The following is a 26,717-nucleotide window of genomic DNA, read 5'->3' as shown; positions in this document are numbered from 1 at the left end:
TTTATATCCAGAATATGCAAAGAGCTATAATAAATAAACCCAGTAGAAAATGGGCAAGTGAATAAACAAGCATTTCATAGAAGAGAAATCTGAATGGGCAGTAGAAATAAACTATGTTCTATTTCCTAGCACTTAAAATTATACATAGAAAAACAAAACCAAGAGAGCAGAATAGAGAGCTTCCAAACAGACCTACATGTACATAAGTAAGTAAAGCAATGTGATATTGTTTAGGTCCTTTAGATTGGCAAAAATTAGAGACCAGTAGTCTCAGGTATTGGTGAATGTGCGTACTAACAGGAACCTTCCATAAACCAGTGGGTGAGAATTGGTTGCAACCAACCTGGAGAGCGCTATGATGTGTATATGCCGTAATTATTTGATTCTAAGTGTGTGTACCCCACAGACATTCTTGCAATATGTATCCATGGTGAGATATGCAAAGTGGCCATTGCAATGCTGTTTTAACAGCATAGAACTGCAGATACCTACATATCCGTACCGTTCTCTCCCTTGTTCACTCTGTGTTGACCTGTTGGCCTCCTCAGCTGTTCCTTATATATGCCAGGCCCACTCCCAGTTTGTACTTGTTCTTCTCTCTGCCTAGAATTAGAATGCCTTTTCCCAGAGCCTGAGCTAGCTCCCTTACTTCCTTTCATGTTTTACTGAAAGTCTTCTCAGTGAAAACTTCTTCACCACATTACTAAAATGCCAAGGTTACCCCTGTCTAGACATTTGCTACCCTCTTTCCTTGCTCACTTTTTTCCTCTTGGCATTTAACATTATTGAACATACTGTATGTATTATTATGGTGTGTCCTCCCATACAATGTGAGATCCGTGAGGACAGATCTTTTTGGTTGGTTGGTTCACTGTTGAATCTGGACTGCCTGACGAGCTGCTTGGCACATAACAAGAACTTACTAGTAAATATTTGTTGACTTAGTGAATGAGCGAACCGAATACTAGATTGCAGTTGGAATAAGTTAACTGGTTTATCAGCATTTATAGATTTAAAAAATAGTGTTGAATGAAAAAAAGCAGTAAAAGCATATTATAGGCCAGAAAGATACCTATCAAACTCATGATAATGTTTGTTTCTGGGCAGTTAGAGAAGGAAAGATTAGAGAGGGTACAAAGAAGATTTCAGCCATATTTGTATGGTTTTATTTCTTCTAGTAAAAAAGAATCTAAAACAAATACAGCAAAATGTTAGCAATTAATTCTGGGTGTTTGTGATATTAATCACTGTATTTTCCTAAATCACAAAAATACCTGACTTTTTTTTAAAGTAGAGCTTCAAATAAGACATAGAAAGATACATGTTTCAGACTTCATTCCTGGCTTTATGTAATTTGTTTTTAAATCAAAGTGAGTATTACTCATAGAATTTTAGAGCCCCCCCAAATTATGATTCATGTGGCTGAGGAGACTGGGGATTGTGAAATTCCCCAGGTGGACTCCTGCATCCAGATTTTGGAGTCCGTTTTTAAATGCCTTATTTTACAGATGAAGAGATTGAGTCCCAGAAAAGTAAAGTGACTTTTGCAAGTAAAAGACAAAACTGGATTTAGAATCCAGCATTGGATGTGCTTCTGTTTGAGAGTGATCAGTTTGTTGTGCTTGATACAGAATCTTTGTTGATCACTGAACCTAGCATTTGTCATTTGCTCCATAAATACTTATTCTGTGGATGATAGAATTCTTAATACTGAAACCCAGACCCTGAAGTTAGTTTTCTAGAGTTACCTTTGAATTTTCTATTATCAATTTAGAAAAAAAAGAATACTAAAATATTCTGAATTGCATTGAGGACTTCGTGTAGAATGTTTATTCCTGGCTTGATTTATTGAACAGAAAATTTTCACTTTCTAAAAAACAATTTTTTTAGAGCAGATTTAGGTTCACAGCAAAATTAAGAGGAAGGTAATCTCCCATAAACCCCCACACATGCATAGACTCCCCCGTTATCAGTATCCCCCAGCTGAGTGGTATAATTTGAAAATTGATGAACCTACACAGACACGTTATAATCATCCAAGGTCCATAGTTTATCTTAGGGTTCATTCCCTAAGTGTTACGCATTCTGTGGGTTTGGACAAATGTGTAATGACATTTATCCATCATTATGATTTATACAGAATATTTTCACTGTTCCCCCAAATCCTCTGATCTGCCTATCCAAACCCCTGGCAACCACTGATCTTTTTACTATCTCCATCAGTTTTACCTTTTCCAGGATGTCAGAGTTTGAATCATACAGTATATAGCCTTCTCAGATAGCTTTCTCTTTCACTTAATAATACGCGTTTAAGTTTCCGCCATGTCTTTTCATGCCTTGATGATTTCTTTTTCGTGCTGAATAATATTACATTGTCTGGATGCGCCAGTTGATTTATCCATTCACCTACTGAAGGACGATTTTTTTTTTTTAAAGATTTTATTTATTTATTTGAGAGAAAGATAGCGAGAGAGAGCACCAGCAGAGGGGAGAGAGAGAAGCAGGCTCCCCGCTGAGCAGGGAGCCTGGCGTGGGGCTCGATCCCAAGATCCCTGGATCATGACCTGAGCTGAAGGCAGATGCTTAACTGAGCCACCCAGGAGCCCCTACTGAAGGACATTTTCGTTGCTTTCAACTTTTGGCCATTTTGAATAAAGCTGATATGAATACCTATGTACAGGGTTTTGTGTTGACGTGTTTTCAACTCTTTTGGGTAATTACCAAGGAGTAGGATTGCTGGATCATATGACAAGAATATGTTTAGTTTTTGTTTTTAATTTATTTGAGAGAGACAGAGAGAGAGAGAGAGGAGCTGGGGGAGGGGCAGAGGGAGAAGGAGAAGCAAACTCCCCACCGAGCAGGGAGCCTGATGTGGGGCTCAATCCTGGGATCCTGGGATCATGACCTGAGCTGAAGGCAGACGCCCACCCAGGTGCCCCTAGTTCTGTTTTTTTTTTGTTTTTTTTTAAGATTTTATTTATTTGAGAGAGAGAGGCAGAGATAGGATAGAGGTAGCGAGAGAGCATGAGCAGGGGGGAGAGGGAGAAGCAGATGCCCCACTGAGCAGGGAGCTTGGTGCAGAGCTCAATCCCAGGACCCTGGAATTATGACCTGAGCTGAAAGCAGGTGCTTAACTGACTGAGCAACAAGAATATGTGTAGTTTTTTAAGGAAATGCCAAACTGTTTTCCAAAGTGGCTATACCGTTTTGCATTCCCACCAGCCACAAGTGAGAGTTCCTGCTGTTCCATATCCTCCTTGGCATTTGGTATTGTCCCTTGTGGTCATTGTAGTGTTGTTTTAATGGCATGTGTCCTGAATTTTGGCCTTCCTAATAGGTGTATAGTAGTATTTCGTTTTAACTTGCATTTCCCTAATGACGTATGATGTGGAGCATCTTTTCATATGCTCATTTGCCACTGTATACCTTCCTTGATGAGGTGTCTGTTAAGACCTTATCAGATGTGTCTGCTAAATATTTTCTCCTTGATTGTAGCTTGTCTTCTCATTTTCTTGACAGCAACTTTCAGAGAGCAGAAGTTTTTAATTTTGAAGTCCAGCTTATCAGTTATTTCTTTCATGGATCATGCCTTTGGTATGGTATCTAAAAAGTCATTACCATTTTTTGCATTTTACATTTAGGTCTGTGATTCATTTTTAGTTAATTTTTATGGAGAATATAAGGTCTAGATTCATTTTTTTTTTGCATGTAGATGCCTCAGCATCATTGTTGCAAAGGTTGTCTTTACTTCATTGTATTACCTTTGTTATCTTCGTCAAATATTTGTTGACTATATTTATGTGGGTTCATTCACTTTATTTATTTATTTATTTAATTTTTTTTAAAGATTTTATTTATTTATTTGACAGAGAGACAGCAAGAGAGGGAACACAAGCAGGCAGAGTGGGAGAGGGAGAAGCAGGCTTCCCGCTGAGCAGGGAACCAGATGCGGGGCTCGATCCCAGGACCCTGGGACCATGACCTGAGCCGAAGGCAGATGCTTAACGACTGAGCCACCCAGGCGCCCCCACTTTATTTAAATAGGGATGTTTCGTGATGATTGCAGAAATATTTGTATAGATGCAAAACACAAATCCTCTTATTTAAAAGATGTGGTAACTACATCTAGGTTATTTTTTCATTTTATTTTACTGGAAAGAAGTGCTCATTAAAAGGTAGCTTAAACTTCAGAAGCAAAGGTGAACTGTGCAAGTTGCATTCTGTACTTCTACTTGAGATTAATTATGAGCCTAAGCCTGTTGAGTCATGCCTCTAGGATATAAGCCTGCATAAGAAAGTTCTCTGTAGATTTCTGTGAGGGTGGGCCATTGTTCTCCCTTCTTTCCAGATAGAGAAGACTGGTTCAATGCCAACTGCCCTACACGTGCTTTCAGGCTTAAGAGAGGGTGTGTCATTGTATCCCAAAGAGTGGGAATTTTTATGGTATTATCAGTAGACATTTGTTGACATTTCTCTGTGCATTGCCTTTTGATACTGTTATATAGCGTACAAACCAGTAGCCTCACAGATGTCCATAAGAACCTTTTAATATTGAGGGGTGTATTAGGACTCTTTTGTTTGTGAGTGACAAAACCTAACTCAGATTTGGCCTAAGTAGTTGGCTCATGTAATTGAAAAAGTCTAGGAATTATAATCCTTCAGGCATGGCTGGATCCAGATCTATACACATTTTTCTTCCCATTTCTCAGTTTTTCTTCCGTTTGTTAGCTTTATTTTCAGTCTCTTTTCTCCCTTTTCATTCTGTGTTTCTTTTTAGGTGGGTTCTATTGCTGTATTGAGTTCACTGATTTTTTCTTCTGCAATGTCTAATCTGCCCCAATTTTCAACTGATGTATTTTTTCACCTTAAATGCTATAACTTCCATCTTTAGTATTTCAATTTGAATATTCTTTATGTATTTCACATCTTAATATGTTCAGTCTTCAGTCTTTCTTTTAACTTCTTGAATATATGGAATATGTTTATAATAACTGTTCTAATATTCTTGTCTACTAATTCTGTCATGTGTCATTTCTGAGCATTTTCAATTGACTCATTTTTCTCTTCCTTATAGATCATATTTTCCTTCTTTGCATACCTAGTAATTTTTTATTGGATACAAGACATTGTTACTGATATTTTTGTGTATGTAAATATTTTTGAGCTTCCTTTTGGTATGCAGTAAAGTTACTTGGAAACAGTGTAATTCTTTGGAGTCTTGTTTTAAGCTTTGATAGGTGGGACCATAGTGGTATTTGGTCAACGCTATCTTTTTATTCACAGCTGAAGCAAAATGCTTCTGAATACTCTGCCTGTTACTCCATCAGTTATGATGTTTTCCACTCTGGCTGGTGGAAACAGGAATTATTCCTGGCCCTGTGTGAGTGCTGACTGTTGTTTCCTTATTAGTCTTTCTAGTGGTTCTTCCCTGGTTTGGGTTTTGGGTAGTTGTCCCACATGCATGTACTGATTAGCACTCACCTCAAGACTCAACTTGGGACTGTGTGAGGATCTCTGGAGTTCTCTGTTGAGCAGTCTCCTCTCTGGTCCTCTGCCCTGTGAACTTGAGCTGCCTTGGCTCTCCTGGTCTCTTGTCTTGTCTCCAGAACTAAGACTGCAATCCCTGCCTGTGTTCCTTCTCCCTGTGCCATGGCTTAGAATTCCATTCAGTAAGCTGAAAATTCCATTCAGGGCTTGTGTTGTGTTTCTCCAGGGTCACTCTCTTTTGTTGCCTGATAGTCACTCAATGTCTTGCAAACCTTTGTTTCATATATTTTGTCCTTGTTTGTTTGTTTTAGGCAAGACTGTAAATCCAAATCCCTGTTAACTCCATCTTGACCCAAGTGGTAGTGAGAGTGTGGGCTCTCTTGGCTTCATTTTGAAAAAGACTTTTACCATGTAGTGGGAACCCCAAACTGTTATCCTTAATAACTGTTAATTCTAGTGGCAAGAGAATCTCTTTTAGTATCTATACAGTATACCTAAGGATGCCTCAAACTGATCCTGATTGAGCCATGTGTTCACCAGTGGATTGATCCTATGACTGGAAAATGGTGCATTTTGATTGGTCAATCTCCTGGGTCATACGCTTCTCCCCATTTTTGAGATGGAGCACTAGTCCCAGTTCTGCCATTGCTATGTGGAGTAGGCACATGGTGGCACCAAAAGGAGGGGATGCTAGGCAGACGAACAACAGGGAATTTCTATATATGTGATAGAGAATGAGGTAATGTCAAAGAAAAGCAAAACTTTGTATTGTGATTGGGTTCAGAAAACTCTCTGAGATACCTTTTAATTTAAGCTTCATTCAAATAACCTCAGCAGTGAGATCTGAATAAATTCATTTTTCAACTGATAGACTTTATGCTAGGTTTTATAGAGTTTAGGGAAAAGGACCCAGCAAAAGATGAGGAAGATGGGAGGTTGGGGGCGGGATGGGGAAGAGAAAGAAAAAGTGTTTTCTACAAATTTAGCAGGTATGGTTTATAATCTATCATATATCTTATGCTGTGATTTTTTTTTTTTATGTAGTTACCTTAATTTTGAAGTTGGAATAGTCCTGGGAGATAGGATGTTGGTCTTGTAGCATATCTGAGAGATCTGTCTTCATATGCCTTTTGAGGAAAAGCAAAGTTTAAGCAAATGCAGTCTGCATTGGGATCTTTGATCTGAGTCTAAATAGTCTGGCTAAAAAAAATGCTTCAGAACTCACAGATTGGGTTGGTGCACGAGAGCAGGATTATATATGTATCAAACCTGCATAAACAAAGGTTCCCATGGTTGTTTCTGGCCTTTTTTTAGTGAAAAGCTCATCTTTCTTAAAAAGGTCACTTATTTCTGATTTAGTAGTTTCTCATAGAATGAGAATGTTCTTTGTAAAATCTGTAGTAAGGAGGAAAAAGCTCTGGACCTGGAGTCATAAGGTCAGGATTCTTTGGTTTGCCTCTAAATAAGTGTGACATTAGGCCAATTTCTAGCCTCTCTCACGGGTAAGTCAATTCTCAAGTGGAGATACTGTGCCTACAATGGGAGATCAGTTTGTGAGTAGCTAGAAGAGGGGGTGATTGGGTTAGCCCCAGGTTTGGTAATATTAGCTTTCTAGATTAAAATGTTCATCCTTGAGATAGAAGATTTCCCAAAATGCATAAATGGGGACAGCCAGGACTGTGGTTCTGTAGCAAACAAAACAAAAAGCCCTGATCATTGGAATTGAGTAAATCAGTGGTTTTCAGACCTTTTCTTAAAGCCAAGAACTACACTTAGAAATAAAATAATTAAAAACTGATTAAGAGCAAGCCGAATGGAAGATCTAGCCTAGATGCACCCCCTGTCTGTGACCATGCTTTTCAGAGGGGTTGGAAAACGACTGTGTAAGCTGATTGTTCCTTCCAGCTCTAAAATTTGTTTGATTTCCAAAGTGTAGGGAATGTAATGACTTAGAGATTATTACTGCCTTAAAATATTTTGAAAAAAATTAAGTTATTTATAATGAATGGTTTGTGTTACTTTATTTGGCACAAAATAATATATTTCATTCTTTACTTGTAAAATATAATAAAGGTTGAATTATTTTCTTCGGGGTACAAAAATCTCTTAAGCAAAAATACTGATCTCTAGTTAAAATTATTATAAATACTATTCATTCATAACTTCACTTTAGCTCATTTAGGTAATTTTATTTCCTGAGAGGTATTAACATTTTAAAAAATTTTTCATTGATAGGATCCTAATCTAACATTTTAAGTAATCAGTTTTCAAGCAAAATATTTTTCCTTATCTATTTTCTTTAACTTAAGCATATTTTTGAGAAAAAAATTAAATTTATCTTTTGGAACAGGGTCATTATCGTTATTGTGCTGCTCTTTCTATGCTGGGGGAATATGACTGGGCCCTACAAGCAAACATAAAAGCTCAAAAACTCTGTAAAAATGACCCTGAGGGAATCAAGGATCTAATTCAGCAGCATGTAAAGTTACAAAAACAAATAGAAGACCTGCAAGGTATTTCACCTAAGATTCTTTGGTTACAGTCGAATTCCCTTTAAAACTTTTGAAGGTGGGTTTCTTGGATTAATGGAGAACCATAAATCAACTCTCAGGTGATTTGTGCTTATTTTGTTACATTATCTTGGTCAAGTCACTGAAGTTTTCCATTTCTGTCTATGTAGAAGTACGTTAGTGTTATATTCCACTAGGTAATTATAAATGATTTGTATTTTTTATTTGAAACAACAAATTATTATTTATTCTTCTGTAGTAAGATATGCCACCTTGAGATTTTGGATGAAGTGAAGACTTTGGAAACAAAATTGTTTAAAATTTTTTCCTCCATTATGGTTATTTCTTAAAGAAAAGACCCTTCAGTAGAGTTGTTTGATGTTTTTGCACCAAGTGTGTGGCTCATTCTATAGCATGCTGAACATTTTTGCATATATACATCTGTATGTGGGTACATATACATATATCAGAAATCAGCTGCGTGGGCTAGGAATTCTAGATTTTCATTCTCTTGTTTTCTCTCCTAAGTATTTTGCTTTCTCCAATGTCTGAAATTCCCTTACTCTATACTTTCAGCATATAGGTCTTTCCTATTTTTTCTTCTTTGGGTATTTAGTGTCTCAGGAAGCTGAGATGTTATTATCCAACATAACATGATTATAAGATTGTGAGCTCCTTGAAGACAGGTACCATCTCTGATTCAGATTTATATACTGCTGCATCTAGTCAATGATCACATGTAATGGGATGTCAAATAAGGCTGTGTAACATTTTGCTGAAGCCATCCTAAAACTCAAAACATCTGAAAATATAAAATAATTTAGGTTTATTTTTCAGTTCTGTAAATTTGATGTTCTTACTGTCAGCTTAAAGGGTATTTGAAAATCTCTTCAAAGTATGTGTTGCCAATCCACTGATTACCTTGCATGTGTGATTGATTTTTATAGGTCGAACACCAACTAGAAATCCAATTAAAGCCTTCTATGAAAGCAGGTGAGTTAATGCCAATCAGATCAGTAGCTGTTACTTGGGATGGCTTTTCCCTGTAAGTTTAAGAATCACTGTATCTGATGCTTTGTAGCTAATAGCAACCACAGTAAAGTTGGGGAGGGAAGGAAGAGGGGTTTGTGTCTAAGATCAGGTGTCCTGTGAATTGTCAGATTTGTTTTGTGGACTGTTTTACTGAACCATTTGTATGTGTATTTATGGGAGATCAGTAGTCTAAGCCTATGGGAAAAGGTGGGTGAAATGTTAAGTGGATGTCACTGTGCTTGGGTGCAGTTTTTGCAATGAGGGTCCTGGCAGCAGAGAGCAGGGACGCAGTCTGTACCTTTAACCCTTAGCCTCTGTCTTGGAAGCATCTGCCGCCAGCCTCCCAGTATCTTTTCAAAGACTAGGACACTTTCTGTTAGAAATAGACGACAGATTCGATACGCTCACAAGAAAACAAATAGCAGCCAGGGTTCTACATTTATTGCTTGGCAGTTAAAATAGATTTTTTTCCCCCACATGCTTTAGATGCCTAAGATATTGAAGCTGTTAAATTTAAATCAGGGAGAATTACTTATTTTAATATTAGAAACCAGAATACATTGAACTGTTTTTAATCTATTTTGAGTTTTTACTATGAAATTTAAAGCAATATTTGTTTAAAGCCCAAGCTCAGAGGTAGATCCTTTTTAAAACAGTATTACCCTGCTTTCAAGGAAAAAAGGTGGTATTTGCTGGAACCTATTTATTTGAAGGATAATTTTTTAAAAATGCATGCTAATCAACAGAAATAAAATTATTTTTCTCTTATTCCCCTTCAGGGCCTATATACCCAGTTTATCAGCACCTGCATTTAGTACTTCACTTAACTTTGTGGAAACCGAAAAAGATTGCAGAAAAACTAACCACGAAATGGCAAACGGTGGTAATCAGAATCTAAAGGTAGGTTCAGTTAAAAACTAAAATTAAATGATTTCAAGTATGGATAGTCTCACGTTTTTACAGTAGTATTCCGGTGATAATGGAAATTAAATATTTTGGTGATATGAATCCCTTTTTGCCTCTGATATGAAAAGAATGATTCTCTCTTTTTAATAAATATTCCAGCTACCTCCTTCAACTACATGAAGAGAATATTTCAATATCACATAGTTTCTTTTGAAATCACATTGGTGTGTTTTCAAAATTTTTTTTTCTAAATTTCATTTTACTACTTGGATAGTTCTTTTTGTATGCTTTTCCTGCTTTACGTGTCTGTCAGTCAAACAGCTACTTGGGAATGAGTGACAGCGGGGTCTGGGGACCACGTCATCCCACTCCTTACAGTGCTTCGGATTTTTCTTTTCCTCCCTTTTGCAATCAGCTTGGCTGCCTGGCACCACACGAGGCTGCCCACCCAACTTGTGTGGGGGGAGGCACGCCCTCCCCATCTCTGCCCAAGGCATTTCTGCAGCAGTGGTCCCTAGCCTTGACTCCCTGCTGTGCTCACCAGCACCCAGGCCTCATGGTTTCTGAGGGCACCTCTAGGCCTTTTAGCCTGGTTCTGTGATGGGTATCCCAAATGACCTGAACCTGAGTTTTCCTCTGAACAGTAGTACACTAAAAACTCGGCAGTTATCACCAAGTCCACGTTAATATTTCTTTCCAGAATTTGCGAGGGAAAAAAGGAAATGGTATTTTGGAGTATGTGGCTAGTAGGCATTTAAGGGAGCTTTTCCAACTCACTGTGTAGTCCTTTTATTGTTAATGAAAATCTCAGAGGCTGTATTCAGTTAGGGAGAGGAGCAGGAGCATAAGGAAAGATGCAGTAATATTTATTCAGTACACTTATTGAACAATAGACCTGTCAGGCATCATGCCAAGTGTTGGAAGTAGAATTACCATTAGAGAATTTGTCTTATTAGAATCTTTTATCACTAGTTATCATTTTGTGTGTTTATTCATTTAGGCCTAATTACCAGCTGGTTATTTTAGGCACTTGGTTAAATTCTGTTCTACTCTTTTTTATTATTTAGTTAATTGAATTCTTTATGGCTTTATTTTTTTGAAAATCTCATGAATTTTGTTTTCATGGGTAGGTGGTAGATGAAGCTTTGAAGGTAGATGATTGTGACTGTCATCCTGAATTTCTACCACCATCAGGTAAGTTTTTTCCTTACATAAGTTTTTCCTGAATTAATATAGCATTCCTAAAACTCCAGCCCCAACATTTGCACGAGCCTTGCATACATTTGCTGTTACTCTCCTTTTACTTTATAATGCTTCTGTGTTAAGAAAACATTGAATACTTACTTGAAATCAGCGCTCAGTCTTTCCATATTAAATAAATTTAATTTTGGAAATTCAAGTAAATGGAATAGAAAGGGAGGATGAAACTCTTTTTGGTCTGCTACCTAATTTCCGTGAGGCCAGTGTTTTTCAACTTTAATTTCATTAAAGCCCCCTGACCCAGGAGACTTTTTAGATGTATTTTTTTCCTGTTTACCCTCCTACTACAGATACTGTTTAACTGTTGATGTCCTGTATGTACATCTGTGCTTTATATATTTAGAAAGTTAGATTTTTTTTTTTTATCTCCTAATAACTAACTTTCACCCTGTTGGGGGTGATGTTGAGAATGGATGCTTTAGGCTGATACTAGTTTAACTAGTACATGCTTAGTGCATACGTCTGTTTCTGCATCTAGTAGATACACGGACATACAGTGGGACTTCATTTACTTGGCGTCATTTGGAAATGAAGGGTCCAGAGAAGCGAACATTCATGTTCCATTTATTTCTCAGTCTCCCTTTACATGACCAGATTTTGTTGAAAATCATTCTAAAGTAGATTATATGCTTCCCGGACTTCTGAAACAGACTTTTGAAAAATACAGATTTTCTTGATGACTCAAGGTTGCTGTTGGATACAAATTTTTTGTTTGAAGGTTTTAGAGGTTATTGGGGTGAGATTGCTGACCTGATTCATGATCTTGTTAGTGATCTCTTTTCCTTTCTCTTGTTTGTTGGCTTGTTTGTTTTCTTTTTTTTTAAAGATTTTTTTTTAATTATTTGACAGAGAGAGACATAGCGAGAGAGGGAACACAAGCAGGCAGAGTGGGAGAGGGAGAAGCAGCTTCCCGCGGAGCAGGGAGCCTGATGCGGGGCTCAATCCCAGGACCCTGGGATCATGACCTGAGCCGAAGGCAGATGCTTAATGACTGAGCCACCCAGGCGCCCCTGGCTTGTTTGTTTTCTTTTCAGTGTTTCTGCTTCTGGCAGCCATTTCTGTCTTTTGCTTCCTGCAGTTCTGTCTTTTCTTAGGCTTCAGTGCCACAAATCCAGCTATTTACCACTGGCCATTCCCATTTGGTTAGCACATTGGAAAATTATGAAGAGGGAGACTCAGGTGATTGTCTTACTTGATGTAATAAGTCTAATAGCACATGAAAAATCTCTGAAGATAAAACTTTTCTTTTGGAAAAAACCTTTTAATTTATTGATATTTCTTAGGCTGTTATTATCAGATAGCACATTTAAGTAAATACTTTAAATACCATCCACACTTTAGCATCTGTATTCAGTCAAAGAAATTGAGGTCCCAGGGTTAGGGCTGTGTAGTTTTGCCTGAAATCAGACAGCAGGAATCAAATTAGAACTCTTCTGCCTTTCTGGAAGCTTCTTTTGTTTTCTGAGGCCATCCAAACCAGCTTGGCTCTGATCCCCTCCTTAATACAGAGGTTCTGACTTGCCTCTGCTGTCTCTTCCCAAAGCTTCCATCAAAAAGACCCTGTCCCTGTTGCTGTGCTTTTTTCTACATAACTTTGTGCATGGCCCTCCCACTCCAAAGTACGCAGTAGTCCCTGCTCTTGCCAGTGGGACAAAGGCTGGGCTCACAGAGCTGGAGTGTCGGAAGCAAAGGACCCATGAGCACTCACTCCAGCTGGCCTTCGCTGCCCCTTTCTAACCTTCTCTTCTTACCCAACTCACCAGATCACACAGGTTTACTTAGTGTTTCTTAAAGTGAATGTCATTCTTGGGTTTGGCCCATTCTATCCAAATCCTACTTGTTTGTCTGTTTGTTTCTTTGTTTTTCTCTTAAGATTTTTATTTATTTATTTGAGAGAGAGCGAGTATGAGTGGGGGAAGGGGCAGAGGGAAAGGGACAAGCAGACTCCCCACTGAGCACGAAGCCCACTGTGGGGCTCCATCCCAGAACCCTGAAATCATGACCTGAGCCCAAGTCTGATGCTTAACTGACTGAGCCTCCCAGGTGCCCCAAATCCTACTTTTTTCTTAAAACTAAATACAAATGCTGCACCCCCACTAAGGCTTTTCCTGGCCACTCGACCTTAAGTGATTTCCACCTCTGAGTTATAAGAGCAGTTAATATGGAATTTATATGTCAGTAGCAACATGCTGTCTTCTCTTCTTCTTAAAGATGGTTGTTGTGTAATTACTGGTGACTGTCTTTTCTTCCCATCTGATTATAAACAACCTAAGAACGGGAACTATGGCCTATATCTCTCTGTATCTACTTTAGGCCTAAATAATATCATTGTAATTAATGTTCACAATACTTTTATAGCATACATAGACAGACATCGTTGTAGCTGTTTTTTCATGTTTGTACTTACACTCACATAAAATATTGCTTCCTTTGCTGCTTATTCCAATTTACATATTTTAATTGATTTGCTTTCAGGCTTGTTGATTTTTATGAACAGATTTCAGGAACAAATACTTTGTATTCACAGGTCAGCCTCCAAAATATAAAGGAAAACAAAAATCTCGAAACAATGAATTGGAGAAGTTCAGGTATGTTTTTTATCTGTATGGTTTCCCCCCCCCTTATAGCCTCCTCTTAAGAAAAAAGTAAAAGGGGGGAAAAGTCTCAAGTAGTAGTTATGATGAGTACTAAAATCCCTTTCAAATATCAAAGGCATATCTTTAGGAGAGTATCATTTTTAGCTAAAGGATTATTAATCCTGGGTGTTAATAGATGTCTGGAAAGCATGGAATATGAGATGTATCAGTGTTAATTCTTAAAAATCCCAAAGTACATGCTCATACAAAGAAAAAATATTCAGAGAAGTATAAAGTGAGAATTACGTCTTCTCCCTGCTCGCCTTATTTCACCTTTCACACAATTGCTTCTTTGGTGGCTTCCTTTAGGAACTCTGTGTTAACAAGTTCTTGGCCACCTGGAAGCAGGCATGAGTATGTGTGTATTTAGGGGCCCTTCTGAGTAGTTCTCATTAAAGGAAAGTGTTCATTAATGAAGCAACCGCTTATAAAGTTAGTTCTGTCAAACACCCCCCCCACACCAAAATTAACAGTAGACCTCGTGCCACCTGTCTTTATAATTAACCTCTCCATTGCCTACAGAGATATATACTGATTGCAAAGTGAAATTGTAAATCTTACAATGAATATAGAAGTTCATGAGGTCAGTGAAGGTGATGCTGGAGACCCTGCAAAACCATTTCTGCCACAGTTAGACCAGCTGTCAGCTCTCTTTTATTCACGTAAGGCTGATTCCTGGACAGGTGCTTCAAGGAGAAGGATTTTAATATCAAAGCACTAAGAGATATTAGTAAAGCCCCATCTTAAAAAATGACTGTTTTTTGGTGCTGCTACAAAAAATTAAATTTAAAGCAAGGGCTTAGATACTATGTTGTTCTCTTATTCCATAGAAAAATCCTGAGTCTTCCCCTCCCCCTGTTAACCCTCAAAAGAAACCAAAAACATGCCAGGGTCATTCTTTGAATGCATAGTTACAATTTTAAACTGTTCTGCTAAAGAAAAGTTTATGTTCCGATGTTTTGTTTTTGTTTTCAAATTGAGGTCTTCTTATTTGATTATGTCTACTTCATGAGGTTATTTAATGATTAAGTGGGATAACTACATGAAACAGAGCCCTGGAACGTGGTAAATGCTCAGTACACTTGAACTATCATTGTTGTTACCACTATCATTTTCATTGTTGTTAGGACCATTCTGGCCTATAGCTTGCTTTTATCTTTATCTTTTATCTATCTGTATCTGCATATTTTCACATATCAGATCATGGAGATCGGCATCCTTCATTTTCATGGCTACAGGATATTTCATAGTATAGATGTATATTTGAAGAAGAAATTTCTAGAATGGAATTGCTCTGTCAAAGAGGATGTGTAATTTTAACTTTGCTAGATACTGTCACATTGTCCTCCCAGAAAATGAGCACTGTTCACACTCTTACTGAGCTGTGGGAGAGTGTGGTATAATAAAAAATATATATATTATATATTTACATATTTATATAAATTATTATATATTTTATGTATTTATATATAATTATAAAATAATATATATTTATATGTTTATATATTATATATATATATATATTTGGTCTTTGTCCTCAGTTCTTGGCATAGAGCACTTAAAACCCTTGGAACTTTCAGAGTGATAAGAGTATCTTTTGTTCTTCATAATGAGCTTCTTTCTGCCTTACCTATACTAATGAGATGACTCAAGCCTGGTCCCCCACCTTCAGGATTGGGGTGGTTGGCCACCAGAAAGACCAAACATGTGATTGGAGGGTTGGAACTCTCAGCCCCACCCCCGATCTCCAAGAAGGGGAAGGGGGCTGGAAATTGAGTTCAGTCACCAATGACTAGTAATGATTATTCATGCTTATGTAATGAAACCTTGATAGAAGAAACCTCTAAACTGCTGGGGCAGGGGAGCTTCTGGGTTGCTAAATACGTGGAGATGCTGGGAAGGTAGTGCGATCTGGGGTAGCATGAAAGCTTTGCAGCATTCCCCTCCTCTGTACCTTCCTGTGCATCTCTTCCATTGGGCTCTTATGAATTATATCCTTTATAGTCTAGTAATGATAAGTAGAGCACTTTCCTGAGTTCGGTGAGTCATTCTAGGGAGTTGTTGAGCCTGAGGGAGGGTCACAGGAACCTCTGAGTTTGTAGTCCATCAGGCAGTAGTGTGGGCCTAAGCACCTCATTGTGGCTGACAGTAGCAGTAAGGGCATTATGTCTGAAGTGGGGTCAGTCTTGTGGGACTGAGCCTTTAACCTGTGGGGTCTGTGTTAACTCCAGAGTTGGTGTCAAAATGGAATTGAGTTGTTGGACACTTGGTGTTGGAGAATTGATGTGGAAAATGACAACTATTTGGTGTCAGAAAATACCACCTAGGGTACCTGAATCTTCCTTACCCTCACCAGCACTGGGAGTCAGACTTTCTGAAACAGTTATCTCTTATTATTAGATTTTCATATGAGATGGAGCATCTTTGCAATGTTTATTGGGCACATTTCTTGTTTCAAGGCTATGTTGTTATGACTACATTTATAATAACTTTTGATGATCAGTGCAAATCCCCTCAGTTTCTTTTTTTTTCTTCAAGTTGTTCTTCCATACCATCTTTATAATCAATTCATCTGGTCCCCCTCCATCTCTAATTTTATAGGGATTTTATTGAGATTTCATTGTATTTAGAGATTAATTTGGGGAGAATCAGCTTCTTGGTAATATTTCAATGTAGGAACTTGTGACTCCATTTATTCAATGTTTAAAATGACCTTCACATGGAGATGAAAAGTACAGCATAGGGAATATAGTCAGTAACACTGTAATGTTGATTGGTGACAGGTGGTGACTACACTTACTATGATGAGCTTTGTGTAATGTGTAGTGTTGTGGAATAACTGTGCTGTATGCCTAAAACTAATGTTTGTATGTCAACTCTACTTCCGTTTTTAAAAAATGGCCTTCAGTAAATATATTCTTTATATAAGCAAGACTATTTGATTTTAAAATAACTCAACACTTTTCTCTATTAGTTCTAGTTCACAAGGGAGTTTACCAGTAGATTTGAAGAACATCTTGGAAAAACAGTTTTCTAAATCTTCCAGAGCTGCACACCAGGTAAAGGAAAAGGCTTATTTCTAATGAAAAAAAGCAAAGTCTTTGGACAAAACATTTTTCATATAAGTCTAATCATGTACATCTCTAAGATTTATTTTTTATAATTTAAGTTATGGACACATGATTTTATATATGACTGCTAAGAAACCAAACTATCACTAATTTAGATATTAACTTGAGAATCACTTTAAACAGAAATTTAACTAATGCTTGATACTGCAGAATTGTTTGCTTCCCAAAGAGTTAAAGATTTGGGATTCTTTGCTTTCCAGAGTTTTAACTTTTAAGATAAATACTTTAAGGGGCACTTGGCTGGCTCACTTGGTAGAACTTGCGACTCTTGATCTCTGGGTTATGAGTTCGAGACTCATGTTGGGTGTACAGGTTACTTAAAAATTTAAAAAAATAGATAAGTATTGTAAGAAGATTTAAATTATTTTAAAAGGTTCAAGCACGTGCAGTTTTATTACACCTACCTTAAAGCTGTTAAAGAGCAAACTTTCTATTCTTTGAATGATTTAACAGTAATCAGATAACTTTGTATATAAAATTCTTTCTGTGGTATTTAGGAAGTTAATTAAAAAGTATACATTAAGGGGGAAAAAATGAATAGGCAGAGCACAGAGGATTTTTAGGGCAGTGAAAATTCTTTGTAAAATATTAATGGTAGATATATGTTCTTATACATTTATCCAGACCCGTAGAATATATGGCACCAAGAGTATACCCTATGTTAAACTATAGACTTTGGGTGATTAGGATATATCCATATTGTTCATCTTTGGTAAGAAATATACTATTCTGGGTTAAAGAAGATGTACGTACACACACACACACATATGCAATAGAGTATTACTCAGCCATAAAAAAGAATAAAATATTGCCATTCTTGACAACATGGATGGACCTAGGGAGTATTTCACTAAGTGAAATAAGTTAGAGAAAGACAAATACCATGTGATTTCACTTATATTTGGAATCTGAAAAACAAAACAAATGAACAAGCACAAAAAGTCTCATAAATACAGAGAACACACTGGTGGTTGCCAGTGTGGAGGGAGAGGGAGAGGATGAAGGGGGAATGGGTGAAATACATGAAGGGGATTAAGAAGTTCAAACTTTGGGGCGCCTGGGTGGCTCAGTCATTAAGCGTCTGCCTTCAGCTCAGGTCATGCCACCAGGGTCCTGGGCTTGAGCCCCATTTCGGGCTCCCTGCTCAGCGGGAAGCCTGCTTCTCCCTCTCCAGCTCCCCCTGCTTGTGTTCCCTCTCTGGCTGTCTCTCTCTCTATCAAATAAATAAAATCTTAAAAAAAAAAAAAAAAAAAAAGTTCAAACTTCCAGTTATGAAATAAGTAACCATGGGGGCACCTGGGTGGCTCAGTCGTTAAGCGTCTGCCTTCGGCTCAGGTCATGATCCCAGGGTCCTGGGATCGAGTCCCACGTCGGGCTCCCTGCTCTGCGGGAAGCCTGCTTCTCCCTCTCCCACTCCCCCTGCTTGTGTTCCTGCTCTCGCTATGTCTCTCTCTGTCAAATAAATAAATAAAATCTTTAAAAAAAAAAAAAAAAGAAAAGAAATAAGTAACCATGGGGTGAAAAGTGCAGCATAGAGAGTATAGTCAATAATATTGTAATAACTCTGGCTGATGACAGATGGTAACTACACTTATTGTGGTGAGCACTGCATAATGTTTAGCATTGTTGAATCACTATGTTGTATACCTGAAATTAGTATAGCATTGTATGTTAACTATACTTCAATAAAAAATATAGATATGTAAAATATACCATTCTGATGAGTGATATTGATAGTGGAGTATACATGGGAGGAGGCAAAGGGTATATGGAAATTTCTGTACCTCCTTCTCAGTTTTGTTGTAAACCTAAAAAGAAAAAGTCTTCTAAAAAATGCAAGGGATACAGCTAAAGGATTACTTTGAAGGAAGTTTATCAAGCTAAATGTATGTATTAAAAGAACAAAAACTTTTAAAATTAATGAAGTATTTATCCCAGGAGCTAGAAAAAAAGAAAAATAAACCCAAAGAAAGTAGAAGGAAGGAATTAATAGAGATCAAAGTAGAAAATAATGAATTGGGAAGAAACATACAAGGAAGAATCCACAGAGCTAACAGTTGATTCTTTGCCAGTATAAATAAAATTTACACACTGGTGTTGCAACTGATTAAGAAAGAAAGAAAAGAAAACATTATAAAACAATTTCAAGAATGAACAAGGATGCATTACTGTAGATCCTTGAATATTACAAATACGTAAAAATACTATTATGAACGACATCATACCAAGAAGTTTGAAAATGTATATAGATGAAATGGACAAATTCCTAGAAAAATCCAACTTACAAAAACTGGTTCAAGAAGAAATAGAAACCTCGATGAAATCCAGAATTTACAGAACCATGGCTGGTCACTATTGTAGTCATTGAACACTTGTAGACTATGTAGTAGTAAGTAAAAGATTGTCTTTTTTGGGTAAACATGATTCATAGGAGTCTGCTTTGACAATTAATCCTTTATGTAAACACAGTTTTATTTCTTCTAAAATAGAATATTGGATTTAAATTTCATTCCTAAAAATGTATATTAGCATATGGAATACAATACTTGTTTTAATATGGAGGTCATTTTAAAATTCAGTTAACTATTTTAGGTATATATGACAAATATCTTACAGAAGACTGGAGGAATGAAGCATGTTTCAAGCAGTTTATGAAAACAGATTTCTAATCAGTTGCATAAAAGCATCTTTAGAATTTCTGACATTTGGAGATTTTAAAATTAGGTCTTTTTACATTGATTTTACTGACTCTCAAAACTGTGAAGGACTTGAATAGAAAAGACAACCTGGGAAGATCAGAGGTGATTTAAATAAGTATGATAGTTATTTTTGAGCCTTCCCTTGTTCATTCAACACACTTTTGGTTAGGCACTGCAACCCAGCCTACTTTATGGAGCTTTTAGTACCCACGGTAGTTTTTTGTATTGTACTGAGAAAAATAATTTTTTTTTTAAGATTTATTTTTATTTATTTTAGAGAGCAAGCATGTGCCCGTGAGTGGGGGGAGGGGCAGAGGGAGAGGGAGAGAGAGTCCCAAGCAGACTCCATGCTGAATGTGGAGTCCGACATGAGGCTCAATCTCATGACCCATGAGATCACGACCTGGGCGGAAACCAAGAGTTGGATGCCCAACTGACTGAGCCACCCAGGCGTCCCTGAGAGAAATAATTTTTAATGAAAACATGAGCTTATATGTCTCTCTTTTCTAGAATGTGAAAGAGATTAAAATGGAATCAGTTCATTCAAGGTTAATAACTATTATTTGTGGGGATAGCACATCATCATCTATAACTTTTAAAATTCATGTCTTAACATAAATACAAGCTATCTTTGAGCTTTTTAAATACTATAGTAAATACCAAGTTTATGGGAGAGCTGCCCTTTTCTGTGTGTATTCTGGGGGAAAGTTCTCCTAAACTTTGATTCATTGGATGAAAACCAGTAAACAGCTTTTGTTAATTGTGACCAAACTGCTTTTCCCTCTGTGCTTTGTGCAACGGGGCCTCCTTTTGGATCTTTACTGTTAGGAACAGTGAGGAATATCACACGCATATTTGCATTTTCTGCTTTCCTGAATGGTGTACACATGTATGGCAAGGAGTGAGGAAATCTAGGTTTAATCTGTAGTCTATCTAGTTTTTATGGAACTTTTGTGGCTGATGGCTATTGCCATGTAACTAAAACTTGAATTCAGATTGTAGTGCAAGTTCACATATATATCCAAAGATAAAGTTTTTTTCTCACTTTATTCAAGGTATATTATAGCACTTTTGTTTTTGTCTTTTATTTCTTATGCTCTTCCCTTTACATTTAACCTGTAATATCTTTCCTGATAATTTTATTGAGTTCTATTCAAGTACATGTTGGGCAGAAGTAGAGCCAAAGATTGAAATATCCTTTCTTGCTGAGAATTAAGGTTTGTTCCAGAGCACGAGGGTAGATGTTAAAATCTGATAGTGATCAGTAAATTGATTGCTTGTTCTTAACTTAATTCTAGTCAGCCATACAGTTATTTAAATGGTGGCTGGTGTCCTCTGCTGTTTGTGCTGTTAAAACTTCTAAATGCTGTCTTTTCAATCTGGAAAAGTGAGCAAGGCATAGAACCATGTAGCATAAAATGAACTACCCTTTCTTGTCATGAGTAGCAGTAGGAATGTTGGAAAGAAGATGGTGAAGCGGGATCTGGAAAAATGCTGTGTAGAGAAGGGAGTATGACACATAAAGGGCAGCTTTGGGTATTTATTTACGTATTTTGTGATCAGTTATACAATATAACTGCCCTATGATGAACTTTGCATCTTAAATTTTTGGCTAAACACACGTAGCTCTGGATTACTTAATAGAATTTCTTCTTCTGCAGGATTTTGCTAATATAATGAAGATGCTGAGGAGCCTGATACAGGATGGTTACACGGCTCTGTTGGAGCAGCGCTGCCGAAGTGCTGCGCAGGCCTTCACGGAGCTGCTCAACGGTTTAGATCCTCAAAAAATAAAGGTAAAAGTGCCGTCTTACAGTTTGTGTATCAGTGCAGGTGCATTTCAGGTGCTTGTAGAGGAGAACCAAGGCTTTAACATCATTGTATTAATGTACCTTAGGCCTGCCTAAGATTAGCTGAATCTGCCCCAGGCTGTGAGAAGCAGGTGACACTCTGATTCAGTCTTCATGGTTGCACTCAGTATCTGACTTTCTCCTTGCTCCCTACTTGGTGTTCATTAGAACGCTTGGCTGCTTCTACAAAAGTACTAAATCGAGGTTTTGGACTTGGCTTTAGTCACATCTTTTCATGCAGAAAGAATTAGCTAGGTCCATAGTTTATCCAGGATTGTAAGCAAATGTCTTAATCTGTCACTAGTACCCACTTATATGCAAAAGAACTTGACGACTTGGTTATTCTAATTTGCTATGAACCACCCCTTCAAGGAACTCTGAGACAATGGTTCTGTGTTTTAAATACTTGATTTTAGTATAACTGCATTATCTTTATAAAATATATTTTCTAATTCTGTTTGGCCTTTGTCCCAATCATAGTGATTAGAGAGATTTCATTACACTTTTTTTTTTCTGTTGTGGCTAACAGGTGGGTATGATGCAAGTTGGGCAAAATTATGTTCAGATTTTTAACTGGAGCATTTTTATTGACAGCAATTGAACCTGGCCATGATTAACTATGTCTTAGTAGTCTACGGACTTGCTATTTCTCTCCTTGGAATAGGACAGCCTGAGGTAAGATTTGTAACAGAGATGATAAACAGTTAAAATATGCCATTAATTTTAGAAGATAGGTAAAAAATAGTTTTGACTCTTTGGCTTATTTCTTTCTGATAATTTCTTCTGAAATACCTGTTTAATTTGTGTTGTTTTTATTAAAAAGAAAATGTGATCCAATTATAAAAAAGCTATGCCAGACAACCAGTAGGAATTTTTTTTTTTTAAGATTTTACTTGTTTATTTGACAGAGAGAGAGATAGGAACACAAGCAGGGGGAGTGGGAGAGGGAGAAGCAGGCTTCCCGCTGAGCAGGGAGCCCATTGTGGGACTCAATCCCAGGACCCTGAGATCACGACCTGAGCCGAAGGCAGACGCTTAACGACTGAGCCACCCAGGAGCCCGGAATTTTTTTTATTTGTTATAAAAAGTAAATCTGTATCATCACAGATTTAAGAGAACACGTTGAGTGAAAAAGACAAGTTGGAGAACATAACAAACATTGTGATAACCACTTATGTACAATTTGGAAAACATACAGAACAATAGCATATATTCTTTATGACTATCTCTGCCTCTTGTAAAGGTTAAAAAAACCACAGGCTAGCCTAGTTTAAGATAATGCTTGCATTTAGTGATGGAAGGAAGGAAGGGGCCTGGGGAGATTAAGAAAGGAGAGTTCAACTTTGTGTTAAGATCTCTTAGTTCTGGGTCGTGGTTTTGGGTATTTTATTATCTTCTAGAGTGCAGACTTCCCGTAACCACATACAGTCAGCGTATAGGTGTGAACACACATGGTTTCCATTACTCATGGTCCTTCAGTGCTCTTCTGGAAGGTGTGCCTATCTGCACTGCACAGCATTATACAGTTGACCCTTGAAAACACCGGTTTGAATTGCATGGGTTCACTTACACATGGATTTAAAAAGAATACAGTACTGTGAATGTATTTTCTCTTCCTTATGATTTTTTTCTTTTCTCTTGCTTACTTTATTATAAGGTTACAGTATATAATACATATACAAAATACGTGTTAATCTGCTCTTTATATTATTGATAAGGATTCTAGTCAAGTAGGCTATTAGTTGTAAAGTTTTGGGGGAAATCAAAGGTTATACCTATATTTTCCATTGCATGGGGCACCCCTAACCCCTGCATTGTTCAGGTGTGAGCTATAATTTGCTTTCTGTGGTTTTCAGTTTTCAATAAAAGTTAAAATTGCTCTAGAATTACCTCAGGTATAATATATCCTTTCTGCCAACTTGGCCTCCAAGCTTCCTTGGCTAAATGAAGGCTTAACCCTAACTGCTACCTAATAAGGTTAATCATCTTTTAGGTTCCACTCTCAAAGTGGTTTACAGTGTCCGAGGTTCATTTTACTTGTTACATGCCTCTTTCCTTGTTCGTGAGGTGACAGATGAATGTGTTCCATTAAGGCCTAATTCTGTTTTCTAAAGATTGTTGGAGACAGGACTTCATGATCTCAATTCTTCTGTTCTTGGCAGAGTGATAATAAATATCATGTTTTGCTTTATCAGAATTGAAGAAATAGTTCACTACGTTTGTGATTTACTTTGAATTAGTGAGACTGATTAAAAAAAAACCAGGTATGATAGAACTTGGACATTTAAAAGAATGTCATCATTCAGAGTAGCCCCTGAAGTAAGCAGTATGTTTGCTCCAGTACAGCTCTTAAAACATTTTTGGAATGCCTCCTTTGGAACTGGCCTCAAAGCTTCTTATAAACTCCCATTTTGTAGTGACATTTCCTTTTTCACCCACAATGGGGTTACCAGGGTTACCTTGAACTGTTTCTTCTGGGTTTTTTCCAAAACAGAATTCATTCTAAGCACAGAAGTTTCTACTATTGAGAATATTCAAAAGAATGTACTCTAAGTTCTGTAAAGCTTTTGCTAAAGCACTATTTTTAAAACAGAGCATTTATCTTTCTTATGCCACAAAACATTGTGGGTAACATTATTGGAGTGCCTATATCCCAAGGGAGCAGCACTTGCGAGGATATATGTCATGGTGTGCTTGCATTTAGTCAGTGTTTTTACTACGAATTCACACCTTTTAGTGTTAGCACATACCAGGCCCTCTCTGTGTATTAGTAAGTGCTCATGTGTCGTCTGACGTGTTCCACACCAATTTTTCATTCTCAAGCCAGATCACTTTGGTTGTGTCTCTGTATATTCTATGGTCAAAATTTGTATATTTGCTAAGAAAATAAAATGCAGAAGGTTTAATTTTGCCACAGAAATTTTTGGATATACAGTTGTTTGTAATATTACACAAATATTACACAAAATATTGACCTTCAGATAAAATCTGTTCCAGTGTTTCTTTTGCAGTTTAAGTGATCATTGTTTTTATTGCTACTGAAGGAATTATCTGAAGCTGAAAACCAGTTTAAGAGGATGATTGAACACTACCCCAATGAGGGACTTGATTGCTTGGCCTACTGTGGAATTGGAAAAGTATATTTGAAGAAGAACAGGTTAGTAGAAATTATGCTCTTTTACACTCAGGTTGGATAACTCAGTTGAAGTCTCCTGTTGTAGTGGAGGTCCCTTTTCTGGAATTATATTGTTATCTTCTCTGTGGCAAACTATTATCATCACGTTTGCTTGGAGGACCAGCATTTCTATATCATTAATTATTAAAATATGGCCAATCAGGGACGCCTGGGTGACTCAGTCATTAAGCGTCTGCCTTCAGCTCAGGTCATGATCCCGGGGTCCTGGGATCGAGTCCCGCATTGGGTTCCCTGCTCGTCGGGAAGCCTGCATCTCCCTCTCTCTCACTCCCCCTGCTTGTGTTCCCTCTCTCACTGTCTCTCTCTGCCAAATAAATAAATAAAATCTTTAAAAAAAAAAAAAATATGGCCAATCAGTTCAGCTCCTAGTGCTTCCTTATTTTCAGTCTCATAAGAAAGTCAGGAACAAAATGATTTGACACAAAGGATTTTGTATTTTTTCTGTTAGTATATGTCACTTATAAATGGTGACTGAATTGATATAAATTAATGCTTTACAAGTCTGATTGTATAATTTTTTGGTTACCAAAATATCTGTTTCCACTCAAAAACCTGTATGAAGTGGTTTTAATATGAGATAGATATCTGTTCAAAGACATCATGAGTTAGGAATAAAAATCTCTTCTCAGAACTTTTTCTATAGTTGGAATCCCTACTCAAAGTTTAGTATGTAGTTGTTCTGCAAGCATTTCATGTCTTATCTTCCCAAATTGCTGTATGACCCTTTGGGGATAGGATTATGCATTGAGCTTTAAAAAAAATTCCCCTGTTCACTGCTTGCTTGGACAGCACATAGACTAAAATTGGAATAATACAGAGAAGATTAGCATGACCCCTGTGCAATGACGATACACAAATTTGTGAAGCGTTCCATATATTTGGCACAATAAAACTATCATTAACTGTGAAACAACAATAACAAAAAGAAAACCAAAAATCTCCCTGTTCCTGCATTTAACACCCAATATATTGGTAGGTGTGTTAGATTACTTTATAAATAAATAATTATTGACTGATTGAATATCATTCATAGCTTTTAATCTTGAATTTTCACCTGTCCTTTTAGGGAAATTTTTCTTAAGATTTTTATTTTTAAATAATCTCTACACCCAACCTGGGGCTCAGACTCACAACCCTGAGATCAAGAGTTGCATGCTTTTCTGACTGAACCAGCCAGGTGCTCCCAAGGGAAATTTTATCAGACCTTTGGGACTCTTGGGAACCCAGTCTTGGAATGTGCCTAGAACTTCCTTTATAGATTTTTTAGAGATTAAAGAAAGTTCTTTTACTTCCAGAAGTTACTGTGTGACCAGGCTGAATTATATTAAGAATCAGGTAGAGGGAGGGATAGTGAGGATTTAGCAATCATCTGTATAGGAACAGCAAATGAAATTAATTTCAAAGCTTGGCATAACTTATTTAAGATATACGTTTTTAATGCAGTAGTCACATGTAATTATTTATAAGATCTAGGAATATATCATAAATGTGTAACGTCATGGGAACTATGGTAAATGAAAAAGTCTTTGCCATTTTGAAAAGCGTTTACATTTTAATTTCAAAATAATATGGTGTGGGGTTCAGTGTCTGATATGTTGGTTTTTGCTGTTGTAATGTGCAGTTTCTGGTAAAGTCCTGCTATTATCTGTCATTTTATGGTTGATGGTGGTCTAGCTTTTCTGCAGGTGAATTTTTCTTACCCATAGGCAAAAAAAGTTCTTAAATTGGAAAATCATTTCAAGATTGGAGAAAGCAAGAAACCTTTCCTCTCTAGTCTGAAGAGAATAATAAAGACTTGGTTAACTTTATAATCCAGTGTATTAATATTCTTTTGTTGAATGGACTCTGGGAATCTATTGACATTTTTTAAAAACATGAATCAGAACGTTTCATGTAGTTAAAACAATTTACATACCCACTTATTCTTTTAAAATACTTTACTGCTTTATGTTTGAAGAAATAAGTCCAGCATACATGATCTCTTTAGATTTTTTTTCAGAAGAGTGGTTT

The 26,717-nt window shown here is 37.0% G+C and overlaps 1 protein-coding gene and 1 non-coding gene across 13 annotated transcripts in view; both read left to right on the top strand.

Moving 5' to 3' along the window:
- Positions 1-26,717, top strand: part of TTC3 (tetratricopeptide repeat domain 3) — a 118,901-nt gene that overhangs the window by 33,247 nt on the left and 58,937 nt on the right. For all 12 annotated transcript variants that reach the window (XM_078074114.1, XM_078074080.1, XM_078073991.1 and 9 more), the window contains 9 exons: positions 7,838-8,000; positions 8,945-8,990; positions 9,809-9,929; positions 11,066-11,129; positions 13,723-13,783; positions 16,806-16,890; positions 21,323-21,457; positions 22,106-22,186; positions 24,556-24,668. In XM_078074114.1, the coding sequence (XP_077930240.1) occupies positions 7,868-8,000; positions 8,945-8,990; positions 9,809-9,929; positions 11,066-11,129; positions 13,723-13,783; positions 16,806-16,890; positions 21,323-21,457; positions 22,106-22,186; positions 24,556-24,668 (839 nt within the window). In that variant the 5' untranslated portion in view covers positions 7,838-7,867. The remainder of the gene's footprint in view (positions 1-7,837; positions 8,001-8,944; positions 8,991-9,808; positions 9,930-11,065; positions 11,130-13,722; positions 13,784-16,805; positions 16,891-21,322; positions 21,458-22,105; positions 22,187-24,555; positions 24,669-26,717) is intronic.
- Positions 25,485-25,587, top strand: LOC118544528 (U6 spliceosomal RNA). The gene has a single exon (XR_004921634.2). It is a non-coding gene; the product is annotated as a U6 spliceosomal RNA (small nuclear RNA).

The sequence above is a fragment of the Halichoerus grypus genome, chromosome 1 (genome assembly GCF_964656455.1).
Source record: "Halichoerus grypus chromosome 1, mHalGry1.hap1.1, whole genome shotgun sequence".
In the NCBI taxonomy this organism is placed as follows: domain Eukaryota; kingdom Metazoa; phylum Chordata; class Mammalia; order Carnivora; family Phocidae; genus Halichoerus; species Halichoerus grypus.
This window is presented reverse-complemented; position numbering and strand designations above follow the sequence as displayed.